The sequence below is a fragment of the Mastigoproctus giganteus genome, chromosome 10, assembly GCF_048544385.1.
Source record: "Mastigoproctus giganteus isolate SK-2022 chromosome 10, ASM4854438v1, whole genome shotgun sequence".
Taxonomy (NCBI): Eukaryota; Metazoa; Arthropoda; class Arachnida; order Uropygi; family Thelyphonidae; genus Mastigoproctus; species Mastigoproctus giganteus.
Window position 1 is genome coordinate 131157367 of NC_143584.1, and position 25094 is coordinate 131182460.

General features: G+C 36.8%; 1 protein-coding gene across 3 annotated transcripts in view; it reads left to right on the forward strand.

The window, feature by feature from the left end:
* LOC150079288 (neprilysin-2-like) overlaps positions 1-25094 on the forward strand; it is a 527224-nt gene that overhangs the window by 365547 nt on the left and 136583 nt on the right. For all 3 annotated transcript variants that reach the window (XM_090383670.1, XM_090383669.1, XM_090383671.1), the window contains exon 13: positions 12591-12694. In XM_090383670.1, coding sequence (XP_090239796.1) covers positions 12591-12694 — 104 coding nt within the window. The remainder of the gene's footprint in view (positions 1-12590; positions 12695-25094) is intronic.

The window sequence follows — 25094 nt, forward strand, 5'->3', positions numbered from 1 at the left end:
ATGTGTGAATGTAGATGCAAAATTGTCATTTAGTTCAGCAGCTATCTGAGAATGATTATCTACAGTCAAACCACTGATATCAATTGGACCAATCTGATTCATCCACTTCTTTTTATATAAGTAAAGAAGTCTTTGCTGTTTTTCTTTGCATCCTTTGCCAAAGGTTTCTGATAACCTGCCTTCACTTGCCTAATCTCCTTTGTGACTTTATTATAGACTAGCTTATATCTCCTATAGGCTTCAGTGTCACCTGGTAATTTATATGCCTCCCATGCATTTTTATTCTCTGCCACGAGTCTGATTAGTTCATCTGACATCCATTTGGGCCTAAACCTAGAACAGTATTTCTTAGTAGGAACAAAAAGCCTAGTAGCTTCCAAGATTACTTCCTTGAATGCTTCCCATTTAGAATTTGCTGTTGGTAACATCACAAATTGGTCCCACTGTGTAGAATTTAAAAAATCTCTGAGACCACTGTAGTCACCTTTACAAAAGCGAAAACCTTTCCCTTTCCCCTGATGGTAGTTACATCTTTAAGTAAATCCCACAAATGTGATCACTGCCACCTATTTATCTGTAAATTCTTAATGCATGAATAATCACTACTAATAATCATATCAAGAGTGTTATTCCCTCTGGTTTCCAGTAGCATGCTGCTGTAGTAAACCATCATCCAAAAAATCCACAAAAGCCTTGCTAGTGTGCGAGTGACCAACCCACAAGTTCCAGTCAATATCTGGGAAGTTAAAATCCCCCATTATAAGACACTCTAGTTTACTGGCCCACTCTATTTCTGTGTATAATTGTTCATTGTACTCATTAGAGTCTTTAGACCTATAACAAACTTCTACCCTCATTTTTGCTTTCCCAGTGTTTATGTCACACCTTACTGACTCTGCACTGCACTGTCCACTTATATCAACTGGATACACTTCCTTAAATTTTATGTTTGTTATCTAACAGCATAACCCCTCCATCCTTCCTATCCTTTCTGTACACATTGTACTCCCCAAATTCTAGTTCTGCATTCCTTATATCTGTGTGACACCACGTCTCTGATATGCCAACAATATCTGCCTTTGATGTCTTGACCAGCATTTCAAATTCATCAAATTTATTTATTTTACTCCTAGCATCAGTGTACATGCAAGTAAACAATTACCTGTTCTTAATCTTAATTACTCTAACACATTCCATGTATTTACTTGTTTCATGACTCCCATCAGTTCCTGAAATCCCTGGAAAATTGCTTTCCAGGCTGCTGCTCATTCCAATTGAAGCAGTGCAAGAATCATTTCCACCTGTGCTGCGGCCACTGTTAATCTATTAGTGTGTGAATCCCCCAAGGTAGCAGTTTTCCGACCCACCTAACATTGCCTCATTGGCATCAGCAAATATTCTTGCGCCCTTTCTAATTAAGTGTATTCCATCCCTGCAGAAGCAATATTTTCTGTTAATAAGCACAGATCACACTGAGAAAAATCTCATGAGAACAATCTCATTCTACCTCATGAGCCTTGCACAATCTCTCCAAGGCTGAATTGATTGACAAGCCTCTCATCATATACTCCCTCTTGTTGTGTCTGGACAGAATTGCAGACATTTGAAAGTGTCTGCAGAATTGAGATACTTTCAAATTATTTTTTCATCCTATTCCACCTATTCTTTTTGCACAATATATTTCCTGTTTCCCTAACAATTGAGTCACTGACAATAACTAGCTCCTGTGGAAACAGCGCATTCTGCCCTGAAGATTGCTGCTCTGATGACGCCTAACCATGGCCTTGTACAATGCCATGGTTAAGGAGGTGATTATCCCTGCTAGTAATGTTTCTGTATATCATTGACAAAACCCCATGAGCTGTTCTGGCAGCATGTCTGTACTGCTCAGAGAATTTCATATCAAACAATTATCCCAGGTCTTTTTCATTTTCTACTACCTTCTTAAAGTTACATTAAATTGCCTTGGTTTTAAGACGTGTAGACATAGATGGTAATAATAATAAGCAAGTTAAAAATACTACAAAATATTAACTGGACACTTACCATTAGACTTGGGTAATCTTGAAATTTTATTTAAAAATAAAATCCATTCTTTGGTTTTTATTTGTTGAAAATAAATTAATAACTTTTTCATTCAAGTTTGGTGCACTGTTCAAATCAGCACTGCTCGCTTCGCCGTTCTTTTGATTTATTTTATCACCTAAAAAATGCGTATTGGCAACCTGCCAACTAGGCATTGACTCAACCACTGGGGCCAAAATGTGGAACTGTGGAGTGCACAGTTCCACCTACGGTTAAACTTCAATGTTGAAAACGATTTTGTGTTTTTATTCGTTTATTATTGAAATGATTATTGGAAATAGAGGATGAGCATACTATATTCTCGGAACCTGTTAATAAAAATATTCATTGCATTGCATTGAATTCTTCACAAAATTTCATATAACTCTGTTAACTGTATTTTTAGATTTAAAAAGCTGGTGGTGCTGCAGTTCTGCAGTACCTATCAACGAGCCATCCCTGCCTGAGTGTAGTTCCACAGTTGAAAAGTTACTCTGAGATTACTGCTACCCATGTGCAGTATCTTGCATTTGTCAGTGTTAAACTTTTAACTGCCATTTTTCAATCCATCAACCTAATTTTTCTGTATCTTGTTGCAGTAGCATACTGTCATTATTGTCCCAGCCAACCTTTGTATCATCTGCAAACTTTGACATGAAGTGCTACATACCTTCATCAGTGTCATTAATAAATACTGAAAACAACATTGCGTTGAGCACTGAACACTGGGAGCTCCACTGATAACATGGGCCTTTGAAGAGCAGTGCCCATTTATAACCACTCTCTATCTTCTTCCACTTAACCATCCCTTTATCTATAGCAGTAACTTGCCCTTAATGCCACATTGATTCAGTTTATACAGCAGTCATTTTTGTGCAACAATATCAAAAGCCTTCCTGAAATCCAAGTATATAATATCAAAATTATTTTTTTACATCCAGTTCCTTGGTCACTGCACCATAGTAACCTATCAAATTGGTTAGACAAGACACCCCCCTTAAAAAATCCATGTTGTGACTTCAGTATAATTGCATTCCTGTCCAGAATGGTCCTGCATTACTTCTTTAACCAGTGACTCCATTATTTTCCCTAGAACAGATATTAAGCAGACAGGTCTGTAATTACTCACGTCACCTTTTGATCCCCTGTTATGAATTGGGAATACATTTGCACATCTCGAATCGATATGGACTTCCCCTAAATCCAAGAATGCTTTCATAATTATGGCTAAGAGTTTACTCACCTCCCTTGCTGCCTCTCTTAATATGATTGGATAGATCCCATTTGCCCCAGGTGCCTTTTTTATATTTACCTTCAATTCAGCTTCATCAATTTCTCTTCCACTTTCCTTACAGTTATCATAAAGTCATTTATCTTCCTGTTGGAGTTTCATAAACTTCTGGCATCCCCGTCCCTAAAAAATTCCTCTTGTATGAACGTAGATGAAAAATACATATTCATTGTGTCAGCAACCTGAGAAGAGTCATCAACAGTTAACCCATTGACATCAAGTGGCCCTATGTGATTCCACCCCTTTCTTCTGCTCTTAATATAAACATAGAAGTCTTTGCTGCTTTTCTTGGCATTCTTCGGCACTGACTTCTCAAAATCTGCCTTAGCTTTCCTAACCTCCTTTGTGACTTGATTACAGACTAATTTATATCCACCACAGTTTTCTGAATCACCTGATAATTTTATGCATGCCATGCACTTTTCTTCCCTACCAAGTGTTCCAGTAGTTCATCCAATATCTATTTATCTCTAAGCCTCAAGCAGTATTTCTTTGTTGGTATGAAAAGCCTAGTAACTTCTTTGATTACTTCCCTATATGCTTGTTATTTAGAATTTGCTGTTGGTAACATCATGAGTTGATCCCACTGCATAGAATTTAAAAACTGTCTGAGACCACTGTAGTCCCCCTTATGAAAACAAAAGCCTTTTCCTTTATCCTTGACAGTTGTTATGTTTTTAATTAAATTCCACATTAGTACACTGATCGCTGCCACCCAGTGAGTTCCTTTCCCATCTAAATCTAAATAATGGACCATTTCCTGCCATGAATTGTAGGGCTATGTGCAACATGTAGCCGAGTGGTCAGGAGCAAACGTGCAGTAGCACACGCTCTTTGAGTAGACTGGGATTTATGCTGCTGACTGCTAAATATGGGCGATCTGCCAACCAGCACTAGACTAGCATGGCAGATTATGGTCCATTTCTCTCAACATGAATTGTTGAGGAGGCTTTCATCCTGCAGTGGATCGATAATGGTTGCAGTTTATGTACAACATTAATGACTTACATGAACTGAACACCCACTATGAGCCAACAGGCAGTGGCAGTTGCCTGGGTGAACAGACAGTGCTCACCAATAGGACCGATAGTGTTTTAATGTGTTACCACTGGGGGTGGGGGTGAAATGATGATAAAAGAGCTGCTGGGGCCAACTATTTCACTGTTTGAAGGGTGTCCATCAGTAAAAAATGACACCCTTCACAGAGGAGATAAAGATTAAACAAACACAGTTCATGGAGGTGTTGCCATTTTAGTGGAATCTAGATTACCCAACATATACCTTGTGGTACTTTCTTAGAAGCAGTTATTATGTGCATTGCACTCACTATCACATTTACCCTTGTCTGTATATATCTCCAATCAAATCACATATGCTGAAGCAGACTTAGATGATCTTATTGTGCAGCTACCAACTCCCATTCTATCAGCTAGGCAATTTAAATGAGCACTACCCACTTTGTAGATCACCTCAAATGGACAAGCAAAGGAAAAATACTCAAAGTGATTCTTGACAAGTGCAATCTTACTATTCTTAATGCTGTTTCTTCTATACATACTCACTTTCCTAAGGAGTGCAACCTCTGTTATTGACCTTTCCATCTGCTCCTCTCTATTCTTTAAAAGCACTGATTGGTTAGTGTTGGATGAATCTTTCAGCAGTGATCATTACCCTATAGGTTGTCAGATCTGAGTGATAACTACATCTGAAATTGATAGTCGAAGAAAATAGAAATAGGTAAGAAATGGATACTAAAGTTGACTGGAACAAATATACCACTTGCATCTCATTTGATTCAAAACTCATTCGGTGCCAACCCATTGACAGTGTAGATAAACGCATAACACAACAAATAATAGTGGCAGCCAATGTTTCAATATCACACAGTCACATGCAGGATGTTGAAAATGTACCACTGGTAGAATACAGAATGAAAATAAAAAATTTAAAATAAACCTACTGGAATAAAGATTACCGGATCAGTGAAAATTCTCATCTCTCCTTGCAGAAAGATGTTATCCTGCCAGGGATAACTGTGTGGATGGGAATCTCCACTAGTCCGATTATCAGACTTTATAGAGTCAGTGTCACTGTTATTGGGAAGTGTTATCTTGTAATGTTAAGGAATTGTGCAGTACAGTACCTAATATCAGAAGCATGTTTTCAGATATGGTGTTTCTTCAATAGAATGCAACACCTCCACATGTTCATGCCGCTGCCCATGACTTTCTGGACATGGAATTTTATGAACAGTGGATGGGTCACAGAGGAATGCTTTTTTTTTAATACCTTCCAACATCTTCCAGATCTCAGTCCCTTGCTTTCTTTTTTTTTTTTTTTTTTTTTTTTCGCATGGGAGTACCTGAAAGATAAGATGTATGCTCAAACATCTAAAACATTGGAGGATCTGTGTTTGGCAGAACAGCAGGAAACATGCAGAATTCCAAATTAATGGTGCACTATTGCATGTAGGAGTGCTAAAGAAAGATGTTGCTTAAGCATGTATGCATGCTGGAGGAGATTTTGAATATCTTAAATGAGTTTTTCTTTAAAATAGAAGTCAAACATGTAATTCAGCTATGTAATAAAAAAAAAAAAAAAAAAAAGTATTTAAAATTATTATCAGATTCCCAAATTATGCATTGTTAAGTTTAATTCTGACTTGCCCTGTATATATTTTGTTCCAAAATAAACTCATCATTCCCTGTAGCAGAGTGACACCAAGTTTCAGTTAATCCCATTACATCAGACTGTAGATTCTAGTAATGATTTATCCATTTTATTGACAGCAAATTTTTAATATTGCTTCCCTTTTTATACATCCCTTATAATTAATGAAGAATGTTGCATCATCGCTAGCCTGTTATGCATTGTTTCTTTTATGCCCTTTCATATAATTCACTGATGAGTGATCATCTATGGTTCTTTGAGACCACAATTCACCCTTGACCTCTGGAAGCTTCTAATTCAAACCCTCAAGGAAAGTGCAAATGTGAATTTGAATCATACCACTAATCTGATGCATGGTTAGTGATATAGGTTAAAAAAATCTATAGCTCTCCTGTTCTCCTGCTACTACCAGTTTCCTTGAACTCTTATAGTTCCTTCAATGACATCAGCACTTCTTTGCACTTCCTCTGTTCACTTATGATGCAGCTCTGCAAAATCCTTCTACCCAACTAGGATGGGCCTCACTGATAAAATAAAAATATGCCCGCAAAGACTTTCAGGGTTCCTGAAGTTTGGAGTTAATAAACACGGTTTGATCATAAAATTACTCCTGTTATGCCTGAACAGGGTTTCAGACATAATTACATTTTACCTTAACTTAAGACATTTTTTCAGCATGGTTCTGTACATTTCAACCAGGTATTTAGTTTGTTTGCATTTAATATCATTAGTACCCACATTGTATAACTGATGTCCCATTAGTCCCCTTGAGAACTGACAACTGGTTAGTTAGATCATCCATTTCTACAACAGGCAGACATATTCTTGTTCTGTTTTCTCTATCTTTATGAAAGCATAAATTCCTATTTTCTCTCATAATTGTATTCCCTAATAAAATTACCTCCTCTTGAACCAAATCAGTCTACTCTTGATGATTAATGTCTGGGACAGGATTCAGGAGTGCCTCTGCTGGAATATCACTAGACAGTTGAGTCTAGTGGTAAAACTGCCAAGGGCCCCAGTTTTAATCTGCTTCAGGACATCAGTCTGTTTTCTCAGTGATCCAATTTTTTCTGGAAATGCACCAAGTTTTAATTTTAGATCAGATTTTTTGCATCTGGTTCACAGAAATGATCCTTCAGTACTATGATTACCTGCAAGAGTGACTCTTCAAGTACAGAGCATAGCTTGAACAACTTAATTGTAAATTAAACTCAGTAGTTTAATGTTATAGTTAAAAAAATTAATATGTAAATGTAAAAATTAAAATAAAATATTTCCTTAAAAATAAAGTACTGTATAAAATAAAATCATAATTTGTTATATGATTTAATCGTATTGATGTATTTTATTTTTACATTTACTGTTATATGTGCTTATTATTTTTCTACCCAGTGAGTTACCCAAGTAACTATTAATATTATCTATGATTCTGTGAGCTGTTATGTTCATAGAATCATGTAGAATTATTCATGAACTGTTATGATTCCCGAGGTGCTCAAGGCATTTGGGGGGGGGGGATCTTTTATTGTTATCATACTTTTTTCTTTTTCTTTTATCTGCTGTTATGGGGTCAAGGGTGTAGTCTTGAATAAAACAAGAATAAATTTGAATGAAAAAATAAATAAATCATAAATTCATGTCATTATTTAGTTGTCTTCTTTTTTTTTTTTCTGGGATTAATAAAGTCAAAAGTGAATAACTAATTAATTTATTACCAGGTAATTAATAATTGTTGAATTCTGCAGTTAATCAATATAATGACATGGTTTTCATTTCATCACACTTGCTGCTTAATTTAATATTCACTCAACTTGTAATGTACATGACTTATTTTCTCCTGGATTTTATCCAGGTGGGCAGGAGCAGCAGTGCGTAGCACACGCTTCTTGATTACACTGTGATTCAAGCCCGTGACCACCGAATACGAAGGATGCAGAAAGGTCAGGGAATGACCACCTCATATCCCCGGAACAATATGACCTTAGTTGCTAATGCTCCTAAAAACCAAATAACAAACCTAGATTTTATTAAAAATTGAAATACATAATTCACGGATGTTATGTAATTATTGGAATAAACAAATAGTAGTAATTCAATTTAATATATTTAGTAGATTATAAAAATGCAAACAGTTCAGAAATTTTTACTCTCTTCTGTAATTAACATATTAAATTGATTCACAAAGAGTTTAATAGTCTTAGTCACACTCATTAGCTTATTTTTAATTTAGCTAGAGATTTTGTAAATTACAACTTATTATTCATAGAGCTTTTGTAAGAGTGTTTTGGTGTGAACAGGCAGAATGCACTAGTCCCACAGGAAGTAGTTATTGTCGGTGAAGGGAAATATGCAGTGCAAGAAGGATAGGTGGTATCTCTATTTTTGCCCCTGGCAGACACCCTGGTTCTAACCAGGGTGTCTGCCAGGGGCAAAAATAGAGATATATCATCTTTTAAGGGCACATAAGTGATATTGTTGTACACATTGACACTAATGATATTATAAGTAGATCTGAGGAATTACTTAACAAGTACAAAGGCAATGTTGGGAAAAGTCATGAGTTAGGATTTAAGTTGAAAGTGTCTGCAGTTCTGCCCAGACATGATAGGAGGGAGTACATGTTGAGACCCCTGTCAATCAGTTCAGCCCTGGAGAGAATGCACAAGGCTCATGGAATAGAATTTTTTTCTCAGCATGGGCTGTGCTTGTTAACAGGAGAGACTGCTTCTACAGGGATGGGATACACTTAAATATAAGGGGTGCAAGAATATTTGCTGATGTATCGAGGCAGTGTTAGTTGGGTCAGAAAATTGCTAGCTTGGGGGGAATAGACAGACTAATAGATTAACTAGAACCGCAGGCAGAGGTGAAAGTAATTCTTGCACTGCTTCTATTGGAATGTGCAGCAGCCTAGAAAGCAAGGTACCGGAGATTTCAAGGTTTGCTGTGGGTCAACATGGAAGAAGGAAATAAATGGACAGTGTCAGGCCTGGGAAAACAAATGATAGTAGGAGGTTGCCATAGGCCTAATGACTGTGATGAGTATACCAAAACAACTATACAGAGGAATAGAGTGAACCAAGAATAAATCAGAATGTCTTATAATGGGGGATTTTAATTTTCCAGATTTTGAATGCAATTTGCAAGGCTTAGACCTAATGCAAAGCTTTGACCAAAATGGATGTCACATGAACTGATGAGACTTGTCGCAGAAAAAAAAAAAATGTGTGGTATGGTTATAAGTTATCAGGTGATACAGAAGCAAATGGTGTATATAAATTAGTCTGTAATCAAGTAAAGCAAGCTAAGGCAGATTGTGAGAAGTCTCTTCCAAAGAATGCAAAAAACAGCAGCAAACACTTCTGTATTTGTATTAACAGCAGAAGGAAGGGGTGAATCACATTGGGTGACTTAAAGTCAGTAGGTTAACTGTTGATGACCCTGCTCAGATTGCTGACACGAATACTATTTTGCATCTACCTTCACACAGGAGGAATTGTTTAAGGAAGGGGATGCCTGAAGTTTATCAAACTCTAACAGGGATCTAAATGATTTTGTGATAACTGAAAGGAAAGTGGAAGTGAAATTGTTGAAGCTAATCATAAAAAAGTGTCTAGAGTGGATGGTATCTATCCAATTATGTTAAGGAAGGCAGCAAAATAGGGCGCCTCCGTAGCCAGGTGGGAAGGAGCAGCAGTGCGTAACACACGCTTCTTGATTAGACCGGGGTTCGAGCCCGTCACCACCAAATACGGAGGATGCGGAAAGGTCAGAGAATGACCACCGCATATCCCGGAGCAATATGGCCTTAGTTGCTAATGCTCCTAAAAACCAAATAAACAACAACAACAACAACAGCAGAAAAATAGGTAAGCAAATTATTAGCCACAATTATGAAAACATTCTTGAATTCAGGAGAGGTTCAGTCCAGAAAGACTGTACCTCTCCTGAATTACAGAGCTGTTTGTTTAATGTCTGTTCCCAGGAAAATAATGGAGTCATTGGTTAAAGAAATAATGCAGGACCATTTGGAAAGGAATGCAATTATACTGCTGCTGTTGTTGTTGTTGTTATTTGGTTTTTTAGGATCATTAGCAACTAAGGCCATATTGCTCCGGAGATATGCGGTGGTCACTCCCTGATCTTTCCACATCCTCCGTATTTGGTGGTCACAGGCTCGAACCCCAGTCTAATCAAGAGGTGTCTGCTGCACACTGTCGCTCCTGCCCACCTGGCTATGGAGGCATCAATTATACTGAAGTCACAGCATGGATTTGTTAAGGGATGGTCTTGTCTGGCCATTCTCATTGGATATTATGCAACCAAGAAACTGGGTGCAAAACATAATTTTGATATCATATACTTGAATTTCAGGAAATCTTTTGATACTGTTGCACATAATAGGCTGCTATACAAACTGGAACAGCATGGCATTAAGGACCAATTATTGCTATGGATAACAGGATGGTTGAGTTGGAAAAGGCAGAGAGTGGTTATCAATATGCGCTGTTCTTCATGGACTAATGTTATTAGTGGAGTTCCCCGGGGCTCGGTACTAGGCTCATTGTTTTTTTCAATATTTATTAATGATAATTATGAAGATATATCACACTGAATGACTAAGTTTGCAGATGTTACAAAGGTTGGCAGAGTGGTTAATGACAGTATTAAGATTTATATAAGTTACAGCAATGACTGAGAAATGGCAGTTGAAGTTTAACATTGACAAATGCATGTGGTACTGCATATAGGTAGGTAATCCCAGTGTAACTTATCTACTGTGTAGTACTACACTCAGAGTAGTGTAAAATGAAAAAGATCTGGGGGTAACTGTGCTGTCAGATATGAAGTTCTCTGAGCAGTGCAGACAGACTGCCAGAACAACTCATGAAATTTTGTCAATGATATACAGAAACTTTGCTACCTGGAATAAAGAGGTGATTATCCCTTTGTACAATGCCATGGTTTGGCCACATATTGAGTACTATATACAGGTCTGGAGGCCTCACTTTAGGAATGATGTAGATCTGCTAGAATGGGTGCAGAGAAGGGCAACCAGATTAGTGAAGCAAACAACATGGTGCTCTTGCCAAAAAAGGTTTTAGTTCTTCAAATTGCAGCACCTGGAGACTAGGTACCGTTGAGGTTCTCTGATGAGGTTTTTAAGTGCTCGAATAAACCAAATGTTTGCTAGCATTTTTCCTCTTTCTGAAACTACATACATGAATGGGCATAAACTGAAGTTGAGGTAGGATGGTCGCAGGATGTGTGCAAGTTTGCCTTTGGCCAGCAGGTGGTTGATTGTTGGAACAAACTTCCATCTGTTGTTGTGGAAGTGGATGGTCTTAATAAATTCAAGGAAGAACTAGATTCAAGGAATAAACTTAGAGAGTATGGATGCATGATATATATATATATATTTTTTTTTTCCCCCTGCTTATGCTTTATTAGCTTCGTTTTTTTTTTGCATCATTTGCCACTACTAATACTAAAAGCAGCCACTGGTTTTTAGAACGATTTTTGCTGTTTTATTATTCTACTAAATTTCAGTGCAGTGAACTAAGAATTTTTCTCTTTTCTGTACTTTCACCATGTTTCCTATCATTATAAGGCCTTGAATGGTTTGAGCAGGCTCAATGCTGATGGGATTCTTCCATTTGCTCAGATTATGAACCTGAGGGGATATAGATTCAATTTGAAAGACTGTTTTAGAATAGATGTGTAGAAGTTTGCCTTTAGCCAGCAGGTAGTTGATTGCTGAACAGACTTCCATTTGTTGTTGTTGTGGAAGTTTATAGCTTAAATAAATTTAAGGTTGAACTAGACGAACATTTAGAGTGACTGGATGGGTAAAATGAGAAGTGTTTTTTTTTTTGTTTTTTTTTGCTGATGCTGCATAAGTCTGCTTTCTTGCATTATATGCCTTAACTAATGCTAATGCTAATATGTGCATTTCAAACCAATAATTTCTGCGCTTAGGTTAATTTATATTTTGATAACTTGAAATATGAATGAGGGGGGGGAAAGGCAAGTTGATTTTCTACTTGTTGATTTTTAACATAATTTGGAATTGCTTAACTTTTTTCTGAAAGCACAAGGTATAAAATACCATTTATCAAGATATATATATATATATATATATATATATATATAAAATAAAAAGTTTAGATTTCTATTTGTTTGATTTTAATGAAATATAGATTGGCTTGGCAGATACTTTAAAAGAACTAATATAATATATCATTAAAATCCATTGATTAGAAGCTAAGTTGTTATATGTAGATAGCTTGAAAAAGCCATCCCAAATGCATGTGGCATTTGGGAATACACCAAAAAATTGTTGCATAGTCCTTGACCACATTTCTGGTATTGTACCTAGTTCTCTCTTTACATGAGAGCATTATTCCTAATATGGTCTTGCAGAATGAAAAAGCTGAACAAGTACATATCAAAACACAAGAGATTGAAATAGTTTCTGTATTGCAAAACCAGTATTTCACTTTTTTTTTTTCAACTTCTGAAATGCTGAATTATTTTTCTTTTTTTGCTATTGATATTTCAGTTAACACTGAGTCCGGGTGATTACTTTGGCAATTTTCAGTCGTTGAGAAAATGGGCTACTGATTATGTCTTCTCCAAGCTTCGTCAACCAAATTTGAAAGGAGAGTAAGTATATATTTTAGTCATGATGCATCTTATTATTTTTAGTCAGATTTCTGATAGTAGTACATTGACAGCAAAAAAAAAAAAAAAAAAGTCCCAACAACTGATTCACTCATAGTCTCAGTGTTTCAGGAAATTCACAGTAAAAATCAATCAACCTTTTATAAGTTTATTTTTTTTATACAGTTTTTATGTTCATTTTAAATATTTTCAGCTTTTTAATATCCTGGACACTTTTTCCAAGATCTAATGTAAATTTAAATACCAACGAGTGGACAGATTTTTATATCTGTTACAACTAAATGGATATCCTGTTAACCAAGAACAGAATTTGCAAAACAGATATAGTTGGTGACTGTTATACATGTTAACAACAGTTATAATCCATGCCGTAAATATATAAGGAAGTAATTTATTCTAGTAATTATTAGATATTTAAAAACTAAATGCACAAGGCATAATATGATACAGGTTTAAATTAACTATATAATATCGATGTAGATCCACCATAGTTTACCCATAAATTTAACTACATACGTAGTGTAAAGGCATTGTTTAATTTTATCTCACATTTTGGCTACCTTCACAACAAGATACCAGGTATTGCACTATTTCGAATAAATAATGCTTCTCTAGTAGAGGAGGCTACTGTTACGCGTTTCGAAGCTTGTTGGTTTACTCATCAGTAAACCAACTCTGAAAATGCAAACATTCTGTCACAGTTGAGAAATTAATTCCACAATATGAGATGCCAAATGGTGAATAGAATGATACTGTATTTAAAGACTAAATGCACAAGGCATAATATGATATGGATTTAAATTAACTATATAATATTCGTGTAGTGTAGATCTACCATAGTTTACCCATAAATTTAACTACATACTTAGTGTAAAGGCATCATTTAATTTTATCTCATATTGTGGCTACCTTCATGAGATACCAGGTATTGCACTACTTTGAATAAATAACACATCTCTAGTAGAGGAGGCTACTGTTATTTATTCTCAGTGGGCACCTTGATGGCAACTTCGCAACTGTGATAACATGTTTGCATTACCAGGGTACCTGCCCACCCACCGATGAGTAAGCCAACAAGCTTCGAAACGTGTCTGGGTAGTGGTGCCCACTGAGAATAAATAACAGTAGCCTCCTCTACTAGAGAAACGTTATTTATTCGAAGTAGTGCAGTACCTGGTATCTCATTGTGAAGGTAACCACAATAGGAGATAAAATTAAATGATGCCTTTACACTATGTATGTAGTTAAATTTATGAGTAAACTATTGTGGATCTATACCGATATTATATAGTAATTATTAGGATAAATCATAAGAGTCCATTCATTCATTTTGGCATGAGTCATTGTCATACAATAATATTTTTCAAGGGAGGAAGGTGGGGAAAAGTAAGTTGTAATTTTAAAATATAAAGAATACCTGTCAGCTTTTTCCTTATTTACATGTCTTTTTATGTTTATCTGGCATACTTATTTTTCTTCCAGATTTTTAAGTAATTTTTTATTTTTTTTAGCCAAAGTATATGTTATGTTTCTTTTTTTATTAATGTGGACATCAAACTGGCAGCTCTGCTCATGTTTAGTGCAGAGAATATGATATTCGGGCAGCTCTGCTCATGTTTAGTGCAGAGAATATTAACCATGCACTCTTAGCAGTAGCAGTGTCAGGGAGGTAAATGACTAATTGGATAGTAGCACTTGTAAATGGCAAATTCTCCTTTGTTTGTTTTTAAAAATATCATGTGAACTTCCAACTTGTAGTTGTTGGTGACTCTATTGTCAGGGAAACGGGGAACATGCTTTGTAAAAAGGATAGGTGGAACAGGACCAGGGTATATCTGCCAGGGGCAAAGGTTGATGATGTTGTAGAGCGGATATCATCTTTTAAGGGTACAAAAGGTGATATAGTTGTACATGTTGGCACTAATGATATCAAGAGTAGGAGACCGGCAGAATTACTTAATAAGTACAGGTCACTGTTGAAAAAAAGCCGTGAATTAGGGTTGAATTTGAAAGTGTCTGCAATTCTGCCCAGACACGATAGGAGGGAGTATATGATGAGAGCCTTGTCGATTAATTCGGCCCTGGAAAGGTTGTGCAAGGCTCAAGGGGTAGAATTTTTTTCAGCCTGGACTGTACTTGTTAACAGGAGAGATTGCTTCTACAGGGATGGGATACACTTAAATAGAAAGGGTGCAAGAATATTTGCTGATGCTATCGAGGCAGTGTTAGGTGGGTCAGAAAACTGCTAGCTTGGGGGGAGACAAAGACTAAAAAATTAACTGTAGCCACTGGCAGAGGTGAAAGAGATTCTTGCACTGCTTCTATTGGAATGAGCAGAAGCCTGAAAAACAAGATGCAGGATATTTCAGAGACTGCTGGGAGTCATTGCGGTACAAGTAAACACATGGGTTGTGTTAGGGTGGCTAAGAATAGAAACAGGTGCATGTATACTTGCGTGTACACCAATGCTAGGAGTTTAGTAAATAAATTTGATGAATTTGAGGTATTGCTCAAAACATCAAAGGCAGATATTGTTGGGATTTCAGAGATGTTGTGTCACACAGATATAAGGAATGCAGAACTGGAATTTGGGGAGTACAACGTCTGAAGAAAGGATAGACAGGATAAGAAGAGAGGAGGGGTTATGCTATTAGTTAAGAAACACATAAAATCCAAGGAAGTGAAGCCAGTCGACATTGCTGGACAGTGCAGTGTCGAGTCAGTTTGGTGTGGCATAAGCATTGGGAGATCAAAATTGAGAGTAGGAGTGTGCTATAGGCCTAATGACTCTGATGAGTATAATAAGAAACTGTACAGTGAAATAGAGTGGGCCAGTAAATCAGAGAGTCTTATAATGGGGGATTTTAATTTCCCAGATATTGACTGGAATTTTGGGGCTGGTCACTCACACACTATCAAGGCTTTTGTGGATTTACTGGATGATTGTTTTCTACATCAGCATGTTTGGGAGGCAACTAGATGGAGTAATACTCTTGATTTGATTATCAGTAGTGATTCTTCATGCATTAAGAATCTGCAGTTAAATGAACCACTAGGTGGCAGTGATCACAGTGTGCCGAAGTGGGATTTACTAAAAGAGGTAACTACCATTAGGAGTAAAGGGAAGGGTTATTGCTTTCGTAAAGGCGACTACGATGGACTGAGACAGCATTTAAATTCTATACAGTGGGACCAACTGATGATGTTACCAACAGCAAATTCAAAATGGGAAGCATTCAAAGGACGTACCTTGGAAGCTACTAGGCTTTATATACCAACTAAGAAATATGTTCAAGGTTTAAGCCTAAATGGATGTCAGATGAACTAATGAGACATATGGCAGAGAAGAAAAATGCATGGGATACATACAAATTAACACGTGACACAGAAGCCTATGACAGATACAAGTTGATCTGAACCAAGTTACAAAGGACGTTAGGCAGGCGAAGGCAGATTATGAGAAATCTTTGGCAAGGGATGCAAAGAAAAACAGCAAAGAGTTCTTTACTTATGTAAACTCTAGAAGGAAGGGGATGAATCAGATAGGTCCACTTGATATCGATGGTTCAAGTGTTGATGATCCTGCTCAGGTAGCTAACAAACTAAATGAATATTTTGCATCGACATTCACACATGAGGAGTTATTCAGTGAGGGGAATGCCAGAGGTGTATTCAACTCTGGCAGTAGGCTAGAGAATCTTCTAATTACTGAGACAGCTGAAGTGGAGGAGAAATTGTTGAAGATAAACACAAGAAAGGCACCTGGGGTGGATGGGATCTATCCAGTTATATTAAAGGAGGCAGCAAAGGAAGAAAGCAAACCCGTAGCCATAATTGTGAGAGCTTCCTTGGACTCAGGGGAGGTACCCACAGACTGGAGATGTGCAAATGTGACCCCAATTCACAAAGGAGGATCAAAGGCTGACACAAGTAATTATAGACCTGTGAGTTTAACTTCTGTTCCAGGAAAATTAATGGAGGCACTGGTTAAAGAAGCACTGCAGGATCATCTAGACAAGACTTCAGTTATAGCTCAGACACAGCATGGTTTTGTTAAGGGGAAGTCTTGCCTGACCAATTTGATTGGATACTATGATGCAGTCACAAAAGAACTGGATGCAGGGAATAACTTTGATATTATATACTTGGATCTTAGAAAGGCTTTTGATACTGTTGCACATGGAAAATGGCTGCACAAATTTGAGCAGTGTGGCATTGGAGGCAAATTGCTGCTATGGATAAAGGGGTGGTTGAGGAGGAGAAGACAGAGAGTGGTAATCAATGGACACTGCTCATCATGGACTAATGTTATTAGTGGAGTCCCTCAGGGTTCAGTGTTGGGTCCATTATTGTTTTCTGTATTTATAAATGATATTGATGATGGTATATCAAGCTTAATGTCCAAGTTTGGAGATGATACGAAGGTTGGCAGGGTTGTCAAGGACACTACTGACACTATGCTGCTGCAACAGGATCTGGAAAGGTTGAGCAGATGGGCTGAGAGGTGGCAAATGAAGTTTAACATTGACAAATGTAAAGTACTACATATGGGAAGCAGCAACCCTGGCGCCTCCGTAGCCAGGTGGGAAGGAGCAGCAGTGCTTAGCACACGCTTCTTGATTAAACCAGGGTTGGAGCCCATCACCACCAAATACGGAGGATGCGGAAAGGTCAGGGAATGACCACCGCATATCCCAGAGCAATATGGCCTTAGTTGCTAATGCTCCTTAAAAAACCAAACAACAAACAACAGCAACCCCAAAGCAACGTATCAACTCTGTGGTACTACACTGACAGTGGTAGAGAATGAAAGGGACCTGGGGATGGTTGTGCAGGCAGATATGAAGTTCTCTGAGCAGTGCAGACGGGCTGCAAGAGTAGCTCATGGTATATTGTCAATGATATATAGGAATTTTTCTTGCAGGGATAAGGAGGTGATTATTCCCTTGTATAAGGCAATGGTCAGGCCACACCTAGATTACTGTATACAGGTCTGGAGGCCTCATCTCAAGAAGGATGTAGAGCTGCTTGAACGAGTACAGGAAAGGGCAACAAGATTAATGAATGGAACAAAGGGGTGCTCTTACGAAGAAAGCCTTAAGTTTTGCAAATTACAGTGTCTGGAGACTAGGCACCAGCGAGGTGATCTGATAGAGGTATATAAAACCTTGAATGGTTTGAGCATGCTCAATGCTGATGGGATTCTTCCACTTGATCAGAATAATCACCTGAGAGGGCATAAATTCAAATTGAGAAAAGACAGATGTAGGATAGACGTGCGAAAATTTGCCTTTAGCCAGCGGATGGTTGGTTGGTGGAACAGACTCCCATCCCTTGCCGTGGAAGTTGATAGCGTAAATAAGTTTAAGGCTCAGCTGGACAGGTATTTCAAATGAACAGAGGGGTGAAGTGGAAGTGGTTTTTTTTTTTTTTTTGGCTGATGCTGCATAAGCTTGCTTTCTTGCATCAAATGGCTCTACTAATGCTAACTTGCCTGAAGATTGATTTTGGTTTTTTGTGAGCATTGTTTTCTCTAAATTGTATTGGTGCCAAACACCACAGTGGGAAGGGGGGGGGAATCATTTTATATGCATTTAGCATTAGCATTAGCATTAGTAGAGGCATATGATGCAAGAAAGCAAGCTTATTCAGCATCAGCCAAAAAAAAAGAAAAAAAAAAAAAAAAAAAAAAAACAACCACTACTCCCATTTCACCCCTCAATTTGTTCGAAATACCTGTCCAGCTGAGCCTTAAATTTGTTTAGGCTATCAACTTCAACAACAAGCGATGGAAGTCTATTCCACAAACCAACTGCCCGCTGGCTAAAGGTGAATTTCAGCACATCTATCCGACATCCGTCCTTCCTCAATTTGAATTTATGCCCTCTCAGGTGATTATTCTGAGCAAGAGGAAGAATTCCATCGGCATTGAGCATGCTCAAGCCATTCAAAGCCTTGTACACCTCTATCAGATCACCTCGGCGATGCCTAGTCTCCAGGCTCTGTAATTTGCAAAACTTAAGCCTTTCTTCGTAAGAGCAACCCTTGTTCCATTCACTAATCTTGTTGCCCTTCTCTGTACTCGTTCCAGCAGCTCTACATCCTTCTTGAAATGAGGCCTCCAGACCTGTATACAGTACTCAAGGTGTGGCCTGACCAATGCCTTATACAAGGGAATAATCACATCCCTGTCCCTGCTAGAAAAATTCCTGTATATCATTGACAAGACACCATGAGCTACTCTTGCAGCTCGTCTGCACTGCTCAGAGAACTTCATATCTGCCTGCACAATTACCCCCAGGTCCTTTTCATTCTCTACCACTGTCAGCGTAGTACCACAGAGTTGATACGTTGATCTGGGGTTACTGTTTCCCATATGTAGTACTTTACATTTGTCAATGTTAAACTTCATTTGCCACCTCTCAGCCCATCTGCTGAACCTTTCCAGATCCTGTTGCAGCAGCATAGTATCAGTAGTGTCCTTAACAACCCTGCCAACCTTTGTATCGTCTGCAAACTTGGACATTAAGCCTGATACACCATCATCAATATCATTTATAAATACAGAAAACAACAATGGACCCAACACTGAAGCCTGAGGAACTCCACTAATAACATTAGTCCACGTTGAGCAGTGTCCATTGATTACCACTCTCTGTCTTCTGCCACTCAACCATCCCTTTATCCATAGCAGCAATTTGCCTCGAATGCCACACTTCTCCAATTTGTGCAGCAGTCTTCCATGCGCAACAGTATCAAAAGCCTTTCTAAGATCCAAATATATAATATCAAAGTTATTCCCTGCATCCATGTTCTTTTGTGACTACATCATAGTATCCAATCAAATTGGTCAGACAAGACCTGCCCTTAACAAACCCATGCTGTGTCTGAGCTATAACTGAATTCTTGTCCAGATGATCCTGCAGTGCTTCTTTAACCAGTGCCTCCATTAATTTTCCTGGAACCGAAGTTAAACTAACAGGTCTATAATTACTTGTGTCAGCCTTTGATCCTCCTTTGTGAATTGGGGTTACATTTGCACATCTCCAGTCCATGGGTACCTCCCCTGAGTCCAAAGAAGCTCTCATAATTATGGCTAGGGGTTTGCTTACTTCCTTTGCTGCCTCCTTTAATATAACTGGATAGATCCCATCCACCCCAGGTGCCTTTTTTATGTTTATCCTCAACAATTTCTCCTCCACTTTCCTCTCAGTTATTAGAAAATCATCTAGCTCACTGCCAATGTTTACTTCACCTACGACATTCCCCTTCCTGAATAACTCCTCATGTGTGAATGTAGATGCAAAATACTCGTTTAGATTGTTAGCCACCTGAGCTGGATCCTCAACTGTTGAACCATCAACATCCAGTGGACCAATCTGATTCATCCCTTTCCTTCTTGAGTTTAAATAGGTAAAGAACTCTTTTCTGTTTTTCTTTGCATCCTTTGCCAAGGATTTCTCATAATCTGCCTTTGCCTGCCTAATCTCCTTTGTGACTTGGTTACAGACCAACTTATATCTATCATAGGCTTCCACGTCACCCATTAATTTGTATGTATCCCATGCATTTTTCTTCTCTGCCATATGTCTCATTAGTTCATCTGACAACCATTTAGGCCTGAACCTTGAATAATATTTCTTGGTTGGTATGTAAAGCCTGGTAGCTTCCAATATTAGTTCCTTCAATGCTTCCCATTTTGAATTTGCTGTTGGTAACATCATCAGTTGGTCCCACTGTATAGAATTTAAATATTGTCTCAGACCAGCATAGTCTCCTTTACGAAAGCAAAAACCCTTCCCTTTACCTCTGATGGTAGTTACCTCCTTGAGTAAATCCCACTTCAGCACACTGTGATCACTGCCACCCAGTGGTTCATTTATCTGCAGATTCCTAATGCATGAAGAATCACTACTGATAATCAGATCAAGAGTATTACTCCCTCTAGTTGCCTCCCGAACATGCTGGTGTAGAAAACAATCATCCAATAAATCCACAAAAGCCTTGCTAGTGTGTGAGTGACCAACCCACAAATTCCAGTCAATATCTGGGAAATTAAAATCCCCCATTATAAGACTCTCTGATTTACTGGCCCACTCTATTTCCCTGTACAGTATCTTATTATACTCATCAGAGTCATTAGGCCTATAGCACACTCCTACTCTCAATTTTGATTTACCTATGCTTATGTCACACCAAACTGACTCAACACTGCACTGTCCAGCGATGTCAACTGGCTTCACTTCCTTGGATTTTATGTGTTTTTTAACTAATAGCATAACCCCTCCTCCCTTCCTATCCTGTCTATCCTTTCTGTAGACGTTGTACTCCCCAAATTCCAGTTCTGCATTCCTTATATCTGTGTGACACCACGTCTCTGATATCCCAACAATATCTGCCTTTGATGTTTTGAGTAATACCTCAAATTCATCAAATTTATTTACTAAACTCCTAGCATTAGTGTACACGCAAGTATACATGCACCTGTTTCTATTCTTAGCTACCCTAACACAACCCATGTGTTTACTTGTACCGCAATGACTTCCAGCAGTCTCTGAAATATCCTGCATCTTGTTTTTCAGGCTTCTGCTCATTCCAATAGAAGCAGTGCAAGAATCTCTTTCACCTCTGCCCGTGGCTACTGTTAATCCATTAGTCTTTGTCTCCCCCCAAGCTAGCAGTTTTCCGACCCACCTAACACTGCCTCGATAGCATCAGCAAATATTCTTGCACCCTTTCTATTTAAGTGTATCCCATCCCTGTAGAAGCAATCTCTCCTGTTAACAAGTACAGTCCAGGCTGAAAAAAATTCTACCCCTTCAGCCTTGCACAATCTTTCCAGGGCCGAATTGATCGACAAGGCTCTCATCATATACTCCCTCCTATCGTGAAATCCTATCGTTCATTGATACTATGCACACATAGTATCAATGAAGTTATCTTTATTTCCAATTTTTTAAATTTGTATATTGATGTAATTAACTCTCCGGTGGGTTTATCAAAATGCATGAATGTGGAGGTAATGTGGAGCTTTATTTTGTATGACACTCGACATTTTTAAAACAGGCAAAAAAATTATTAAAAAAATTGATGCCCAAATTTTCTTAAACTTTACCAATATTAAATACACTTAACTTTTTCAAAACTACTTGCATGGTACATGAACCACTGCTGCCACCTACTATTACTACTAAAATAACAACATATCAGCAGAAATATAACATTAGATAAAAGAATATGCTAGACTGCTCTCAATCATGCCAAACACTTCTAGAAAGAAAGAAAGGAGAGATCACCTCATTCATCATAATAAAGTTCAGTTGCAATGATATTGATCTGAGAAATCATCTGAGAAAGTGAGTAGATGCCCTACAGAGTAATAAATCTGGAAGCTCAGCACAAGTGTACTACCAATTTGTTAACAAGAAGCTCCCTCAAGAATTTCAGCTAAGGGTTTATGCCCTGTTAAAAATAGTGTGAATTTTATCAAATCAATTTGTTTAACAGGTGGCTCAGATAATCCCTGAAATTTATCCTGAAAGGATAATTTTTGAAATGGCTATTATAAATGTGAATTTTAATATTCCTTCAGTATAGTTTTGACTTTCAATTTCCAGCACTGATTTTTTTTGGAATTTGAGAAGTATGAATGTAAAAAGAAATCAGACCTCATTATTTGGTGTTTTTATTATTATTATTATTATCATTATTAGCTATATGGTGCAATGAAGCCTGGGAGGAGGAAGGAGAAAGGGGGAGGGGGAGAGAGAGCTCAGGACCCTGGGTGTGCCAAGCCCATACTCAGCAGATGTGAGTCCCTAGGTTATTTTGCACACGCCAGTATGTCCGCTCATGTAACAATAGGCTTAATCACTTGTTGAGAACACCATGAGTTTGTAATGAAAATGAAAATCTCAGGTTGAAAAAACTAACTCTAGAGGGATATAGGGGACTCAGATAATTTAATTTTTAGTTTTGATGTAATATGCTATTGTCATTGTTTCCGTTTGAACTGTGTTATTTGGAGTATAAATTTCTGACGGCTAATGTAATTCTGATTGCATGTTTTTGTTGGTTGCACATTGCAACCAACAAAATTCTGTGCAACTAATCGTGTAAGTGGAACATTTTTGCCAGTTTTTATATTGGCAACCTGTGAACTTTTTTTTGTCCAAAAAAAAAAAATTTGACTTATTTTTAGAATATGTTCTTGTACAAATAGCAAATCAAATAAGCCTTCTTACCAGTTTCCTAGTACTAGTGCCCACCTAGCACAGCATGGCATATAGCATGGCAGGCAACTCGTTGGGAAGGTATTCACAATATGAGATATGATAAAATCGATACCAATTTGATAATTCAATTATGAAAAAAAAACATGATAAAATTGCACTAACCTTTTCATTAAGTTAAATTAACAATTTAAAAAAATATGATATGGCCATGTGATATGTCAGATTGGTCAGCTAAAGTTTTAAAGAGACTATCAGAAAACATTCATGGTTCAAATAAAATTTAAATTATGGACAACTGATATACAAGTTACCCTCTAACAAAATCTTTGCTACATAAAAAAAATAACATTCTGTGGAACACTAAGAAAAAATTAAAGAGAAATTTCTCTGCAGTTGTATACCAGAAAGGAGAGAAGAGGAGTTGTCTCTATTTTTTTTTTCAAAAGGATATCAATCTCTTGTCATATACTGAAAAGAAATAAAATTGTACTATTGTCAGTCTCTTTTCATATACTGAAAAGAAATAAAATTGTACTATTGTCAGTCTCTTTTCATATACTGAAAAGAAATAAAATTGTACTATTTTCAGTCTCTTTTCATATACTGAAAAGAAATAAAATTGTACTATTGTTGTCAAACACACACAATTTAGGCACAATTGGCTAAAATACAGGTTTATGTGACATGATCAACTATAATAGCACTAAGGTGCAGTCAACACAATTGGTCAAATTTGGTGGCACATATTACAAGAAGATAGTGATAAGCTCTAATGTTTAGTATGATGAATATTGCAGGAATAAATGCTCAAATCCTGTATCATGCAAATAAGGCTAAAGAAAAAGTACACTAAAGAGAATTTTTTGAAAAAACTGACATTATCACTAATGATCCCACATCTAAAGGAGTGCACACAGATAAGTACTTTACCAAGAGATACACAAAAATTTCTCTACACCATGAAGAAAATAATGAGAAAATAAGCTAAAGAATATATATGTATCATAGTAAAATATAATAATTGTGCAAAAGTTTTATAAAGAAAACAGTACCAGCACAATCACTTTATAAAATTTAAGTTAATTTTTAATATTGTTTTTAAAACATCCAAAAAACTTTAACTATTTATCCCTTCGTTAAAACTAAATTTACCTTACCTTATTGAAAAGAAATAACACCTTATATTCAAGGGGTTTTTTTTGGAAATAACAAATTCTCCTATTTTTAAATCCTATTGTTCATTTATAAAAAAAAAATGTAAATTTGTAATTCATATATATTATTTAATTTTATTAATATATTTTTAAATTTTAAAAGCTTTGCTTAGTTTATGTACTTACTTTTCATGTTTCAAAAGTTAATATGGAAATAAAGCACCTGTTGTGATTTTTATCCTGTTTTAAGTTTGAATTATTTAAGTGTAAGGTGTATATTTCTTCATCTGACCACTATTATGTTAAGATAATGAATACAATAAAAAGGGCACAATAATTTAAACTTTTTGCCTTTTATTTTATTATGTTTTTTATTCAATCATATTGAATAGTATAATGATGCACTCTGCTGTGCTTTGCTGGTATAATTTTTGGTACACCTACCAGGGGGTTTTGTAATGGATATGCTTTTGTATGGTGTATGATTGCTTGGAATAGGTAGGCATACTTTTTAAATTCAAATTAAAATCTCACTGATTTTAGTGGAATTACAAGAACCAGAGTCAAATATGTATTGGAGGGATACTAATTATTTTGTTATTATTTGGTTTTTAGGAGCATTAGCAACTAAGGCCATATTGCTTGGAGGGATACTAAACTTCATACTTGTGCTACTATGTCAAAGATTTTATTTCTCCAAGTTTATTTTAGTTGAGAAAATATTTTTCAGCCTTGATTGCAGGAATTCAACCAGATGCAAGTAAACAGCAGGGAAATGTGTTTCTCACTTTAATTCCTCTATTAAAAAATGTTTAAATATTTTAAAAATATATTTCTATCATGTATTTCATGCTGGAAATATGTGCATTTATGTGCTTATGTCAATATCTACTATCTCTTTTAATGATTTTTTATTCTTTTTCAATGTTAAATTATAAAAAAATTAATTAAATTAACAACTTAAAAAATATATATATCATTTATTCGTACTGT